Here is a 5,843-nt window from a genome sequence, read left to right as displayed (position 1 = left end):
AAATGCCCCCCTTCTCAAACCGCGACATACGCACAAAAATCTACAATTCCTATAGAACTCTTAATTTATTATGTTCAAATTTATTTAGAGTAAGATACAATCTAAAAACAGTGGATGTGTGTAAACACCCTTTACAGTCAAACAGCTTATGCTTAGATTTTACTGTCAGACTACACAATAAGGAGTTAGCATTGCATTTTTCTCAGCAGAGTTAGTTCATTAGCTGCTGATTCATTAGCTCCCATCATTGGAGGGAACTATGTTGAGTGTTCTAGATCCCATATTTTTCTACCATTGCTTTTGCTTCAGAGATATAGGCATTCATGGCATCCTCCTTTGATAAACCTGCAAAGGAAAAATAGGAGTCATTATCTTTCCTCATTTGTCATTCTATAATCATGACTACATGATGTAAGTTAACTGGTGTAACACCTTTTTTCAGGTTCCATGCCTCCCATTTGGCTCTTCCTTTCAAATCTAGCATTCCTGGACATTCTGCCAAAGTAAATGCATACCTTTGATTATCACACAACTTTTCGTAACATTTGCTTGATTTCATCAAGATATGGGAGTAAATGCGAAGAATACAAAGGAACACCAATACCAGTGTTAATATCTCCAACAGTAGCCTGTTTGTAGAGTCCATATAATTCCTTCAGTTCTTCATCAGTTGGTCTTGTTTTTAATTTTTTTACATCTTCTGCAGCACTGTCAAAGTCAGCCTGATGGAAGAAAAGAGAGTGTTAGTTTTCTTCTCAAGGAGTGCGCTTAAAACATTAAGGATAGCATGCACCCTAGTATCATTACACACTCTCAATTACTTACTTGGGTTTAGTGTAAGTCTAGGCATTTTCCCATGAAAGAAGTTTAATAAAACTGTAAGTTATTAGAAGGGAACTAGGCCTACTTAGCTGACAGGGTCAGCACTGATAAAATAAGTAAACCTCTTTTTCCAACAGTTTTCCACCTAAACATGGAATGATTACAGACTGTCTAGTATCAGGATATTTACAGATATATTCATGCAAGAGCCTATACAATGAATGTAGTGTATATGTCTTTCACAGTCACACTGGAGGTCTGAAGGTGTTCATTGACTTTACTCCCCGGCAGTAATCTCAGAATCCTTTTGGCCTTGACTGCGTAATATTGACTCCAGCAGCGGAGCTCGAATACCCTCTGAGGGGTACTGCCCGCTTCCCCCTTCATTTCACTTCTCTGCTGACAGTGCAGTAGGTGACCAATGGTTGGCACAGATGTACATCATGTAGACAAGCAGTGCTACTGCCAGTACCACCTTCAACGCCCAACTCTCAAATACAGTGCAGCACAGAAGTGAAGTTTACTCCTTACATCATCATGCATTCCATGTTTGCATCAACCCAAAGCCACAGCCATTATTCTCTCTGTATATACTAGGTCTCAAGCTACACTTTAGAGTACTTTGGAGTCCTGTTTCATGCCCACGACGTTTCAGAGAGCTGGATTTCCTACAGTGACCACAGACCTGCCAGGACACTGAAGTACAACAATGCAAAAAAGATAAAAGCACTTTAATATGCTATATGCTGGTTTCAATAATAATTTTACTTCTTGAGCTGGATCTGCATTTGCACAGTGTATCCTGCAAGATGTGCTATTACACATGTATTTAATATGTACAAAACCAGCCTACAGCTTTGTGCTAAAATCAGTGACGTATTCAACAATGGTTTCAACACAAGGGCTGTGCCCATTTAAATAACTGAGACACTGGCATTACCTCAGCAGTCTTACTGTGCTTCTGTAGACCACTTTCTCCTTTTTCTAGTTACTTAATGCACATTTGTCTCCCTAATTGATGCCTCTTTCCTTGGCAAGTGAGTGTGCTGGGTGGACCAGGTGAAATAAGCAAGTGCACTTACAAGAGCTGGGTTCACTGTAGTGTTTGGTATTTAAACAGCAAGTGCAAGAGAAAGGCTAATTCTGTATTTAATTTAAGAATGAAAAATAATTTAATTAGAGACTGATGCTCAAGTATCTTTCTTCACAGAAAGGTTCCTTCACGGAATCATGAAACTACACATTCATTGATGTAAGGTCACATCAGCTGGTGGCTGCGTTAAGGCGGTAGTAGCAGGTGAATGAGGATAAGGACAGGTAGCTGAGTGCACTGCAATGTTCCTGCACAGAAACCTGGCCACTCTCCCACCAAACGAGTCACCTCTGCCTCCTGAGAAGGCAACTTTTTTTTTTTTGCGGGGGGTGGGGAGGGTGGTGCCGTCTGTGGCACGAGGCTGGAAATTTATCTTGGCTAGTGAGGAATTTCTTTTGGGTTTTTTGCAAAGTTTTTCAATTTCTATTTGAAACTCACAAAGAAAAAGCACAAGTCATCTAAGAACAAACGTGCTCACCACAGGAGAATGTAAATCTGTAACAGCAGAGTTTAAACAAGGAACAGCAGGCAGACATGTGTATTTGAAAGGGATGTTTAAAAAAAAATCATGATGTGTGATTAAAAGGGTGTTCTAGCAAAGGAATGCTTCCTGCAAAACAGCAATAAAAAGCAAAACTTGAACCGTCTTTAAACTGAAGTTATAAATTCATAGAACATAAGGTGAGAAGGGCTCATGACAGCAATTCACATCTCTAGTTCTGTCAGTTTATAGCACCCTTAACAACGCAATGGAAAGAAAGCTCTTTCTTTAGACAAAGATCCTGTAGTAATGCAGATGCTTATTAACAAATAATCTTCCAACTCAGCAAGAACCTCAGTGTTTGCATAACAGACAAGCAGAGGTTCCCAGGAGATTCCCACCAAGGCCTCCCAGAACCAGATGCCCAGCAGTGGATGGAGTAGCACAGAACACGGCTAGGGTGTTAGAAGAGTCTTTATCTACAATTAAAAACCAGAATATGTTGTATGTAATACAGGTAAACCAAATCATGTGTTCCAGACTACATATAAAAGCTGAATCAATAAGTTTGAAATGACCTTACACCATTTCTTCTCAGCATTTTTTAAAATTCCATGTACTCTGTTGTTTACTTAGAAAATATAAATAATCAGCATTCTAGCAGGAATTAAACTGATCATGAAAACTATTTTAATTTAAGCCACTGATACAGTCAGCTTGGATCAGCATTAAAAATGGATTACATGGACAACGAAAGCTCTTTTTTCTTTCTTTGCTCTGGGTAAAGAAAATGTAAATACTTTCTTCTACAAAGCTTAATGTCAGAATTATGAAACCTGATTTTTTGTTTTCTTGAAAGGTTAGGGAACTGGAGTACAAGATTTCTCACCGCAGCTGGAAGAGTAAATTGTTAAACATTTCATAAATTATCTTCTGCCCCAATTCATCAAAGAGTTTAAGTAACATCTGAGGGACTTGTTTGACTCTGTTTTAAACACAAAATGAAATCTTCACTATGAGTTAGAGCTAGACTGAGTTTAAAAGAAAGAAGTGGTCTACGTGATAACAAGTCCTTGAACTTCCAAGGAAGCTGCAGTAGTGCACAATTACTGCGCAAATTACATACATGCTCATACAAAGAGCAGTACCTGTTCTTTGCTTTGAAGTCAAATACAGCTTTTCTGACAGCTGCAAGCTCTTGGTGTCAGTGCCACCTTTCTCTTCTCTGTTTGTGGAATCGGGCGCTCTTGACTATGTCTCCCAAACACTTTAATGATGCAGACAGTAACAGTTGCCCATGTTCCCCTTAGAAGCCTGACAAAGTACAAATTCCACAGGTGGTACCCTACAAATAGTCACACAGGTATAAGTAAATAATTCTTGGAAAGTGTATGGAGGGTCCCATTTAAAAAGTTGCCATATTAGCAGCTAATAATTTAAATTAAATAATAATAATAGCAAACATTTCCCACAAACCACTTGAAGCATCATTAAAACATCTAGTTGTTACCAACTATGTAAGCCTAAGAATTTCCCCTGTTCTTTGCATAACTGTACCTTACCTCTGACCATCTTTTGCTTACTAGTGGGAGGGACCTCTACCACAGAAAAGAAACTCAAGAGTAGAACACGACAATAGCAAACACTTCTCAGGACTGTGCGAGGCTTAGGAGGTACACAACAGTATCCACAGAGTCCTCAACCTTCATAACGTAGTGACATTTCGGTAATGTTACACTACTAGACCTTTTCCAACCTGTATAGGGTTGTATAGGGCATTTTGGAGTCTGAAAGCAAGGGTGTATCTCCTCACTGCCATAAAACAAACATTTTGAAATTTAATCTTAAACTAATAAGCTCTGTGGAGCAGGAGTTGTTTTTTCTGAGAGGTCTGAGCAACAAATATTTCTGGCAATTTAGCTCAGCAAAATAATTTCAGTTTGATTTAATGTTTTAAATTAGCAATAGTGATGTTAATATTGATGTAGGTTCGGTACTTATAAATAAGAACTTCAGGTACCTATATTAATGAATGGATGGTTTTGCTGTCTTGCTGGTAGTGAAATATCTTGATGTGCAGGTTAGGAAACACAGTTTTAGTATTTGCCACAAAGTGCAAGTAAATTAATTTTTGTTCTTCTGAAACTCCTTTAAATTGTGGATGTTAAAAGGAAATAGTTAAATATAGAAACATTTTATGAATGTAATTATACAAGAATGAAATCTTTATACTTCGGGTCAAATCAGTAAACAATAAACCATTAGAAATCTGTCAGCTGGCCACATTTTCATGATAAACATAGTAGTACGATCTGATCTGTAAGGAATTCCTGCTCAAAATCTTTGTAACCATGGCTGGGCTGCCACCATTGCAATAGCTGTGGCTACAGACAGGTATTTCAGATAAATGAACTTCTTCTTTAAATATGAATCTGCTGAACAGCATCCTCCAGAAACCCACAATGCCTACGGAAGCCTGTGTTTCCTCTTTATTAGTCAGTGGGGACATAGCTGTTACTTAGTTGATTACATCCATCGGGATCTGGGATGCCTGTCTTGCCATTTTATTCCTAAAAACTGGATCTCCTGTGCAAGTTCCTTAACTTTATTTTGTTTTATGGCAAAACTAGCCTTCAGCAGAATTTGAACTATCTTCTCCCCTTTCTCCAAAACATCTTCTGCTATATTACCCCATAAGATGATGTCATCGATGTATTGCAAATGTTAAGGAGTTTTACCCTTTTCTAGTTGTGATGGGTTTTAATTATCCTTCCTGTGTTGGAGCAGACAGGCAGACTCCAGGAGCTCTCCTGCTACCTCCGTTCAGGTGCTTGCACACAAAGGCAGGGCTCCGGACCCCTGTGGAGAGGGTGCCTGCAAGTCTGAGTTTTGTCGAAAACCCATTTAGATCCCATCTCTGATAATTGACCACAGTGCACGTCTATCTACTATATAAACGGGAGTCTTGTCGAAGAGACAGCCACGCGAAGCCAAGCAGCAGCACAAAAAAGCACAAGCACAGGGCGTGAAGGCCGCAAGCTGCAGAAGCAGCAGGACGCTGTCTTTTCTCGGAGACAAGCTAAGGCAGAGAAAGGGATCTCGCTCTGTTCTAAGACGTTAGAACAGAGGCTATGAAATATTGGAGTTGGGACGCCGACCACAATATTTTGGTAAGAAACTGCGTTTCTGTAAGTGAGAGATTCCTCTATTAGATAGTGGGAAATAAAGCTATTGTGAATGGTCTCCCAGATTATTGGTAGATAGTTCTCAATTTGCATTGGCAAAGAGAAGGTATTCGGACTTGAATCAGGAGCTGGTTTACTTGCGAAACCGGTTTTTCCCTTGTTGTAAGTTGTCAGTTACGTGTAAGGTATTGTTCTGTGTAAAAATTTCCTAACCAGACATCATTCGAACTTGTTTAAGGGAACCTAATAAAACCCGTATTTA

The 5,843-nt window shown here is 39.2% G+C and overlaps 1 protein-coding gene across 1 annotated transcript in view; it reads right to left on the bottom strand.

The window, feature by feature from the left end:
- Window positions 1-63: 63 nt before the first annotated feature.
- ACBD7 (acyl-CoA binding domain containing 7) overlaps window positions 64-5,843 on the bottom strand; it is a 9,751-nt gene continuing 3,971 nt past the window's right edge. Inside the window, exons 2-4 of the mRNA XM_010131955.1 lie at window positions 605-722; window positions 433-495; window positions 64-345 (exon numbers count right to left, since the gene is read on the bottom strand). Of these exons, the coding sequence (XP_010130257.1) occupies window positions 272-345; window positions 433-495; window positions 605-722 (255 nt within the window). The 3' untranslated portion in view covers window positions 64-271. The remainder of the gene's footprint in view (window positions 346-432; window positions 496-604; window positions 723-5,843) is intronic.

Source organism: Buceros rhinoceros, unplaced genomic scaffold (genome assembly GCF_000710305.1).
Source record: "Buceros rhinoceros silvestris isolate BGI_N320 unplaced genomic scaffold, ASM71030v1 scaffold10012, whole genome shotgun sequence".
Taxonomy (NCBI): domain Eukaryota; kingdom Metazoa; phylum Chordata; class Aves; order Bucerotiformes; family Bucerotidae; genus Buceros; species Buceros rhinoceros.
This window is presented reverse-complemented; position numbering and strand designations above follow the sequence as displayed.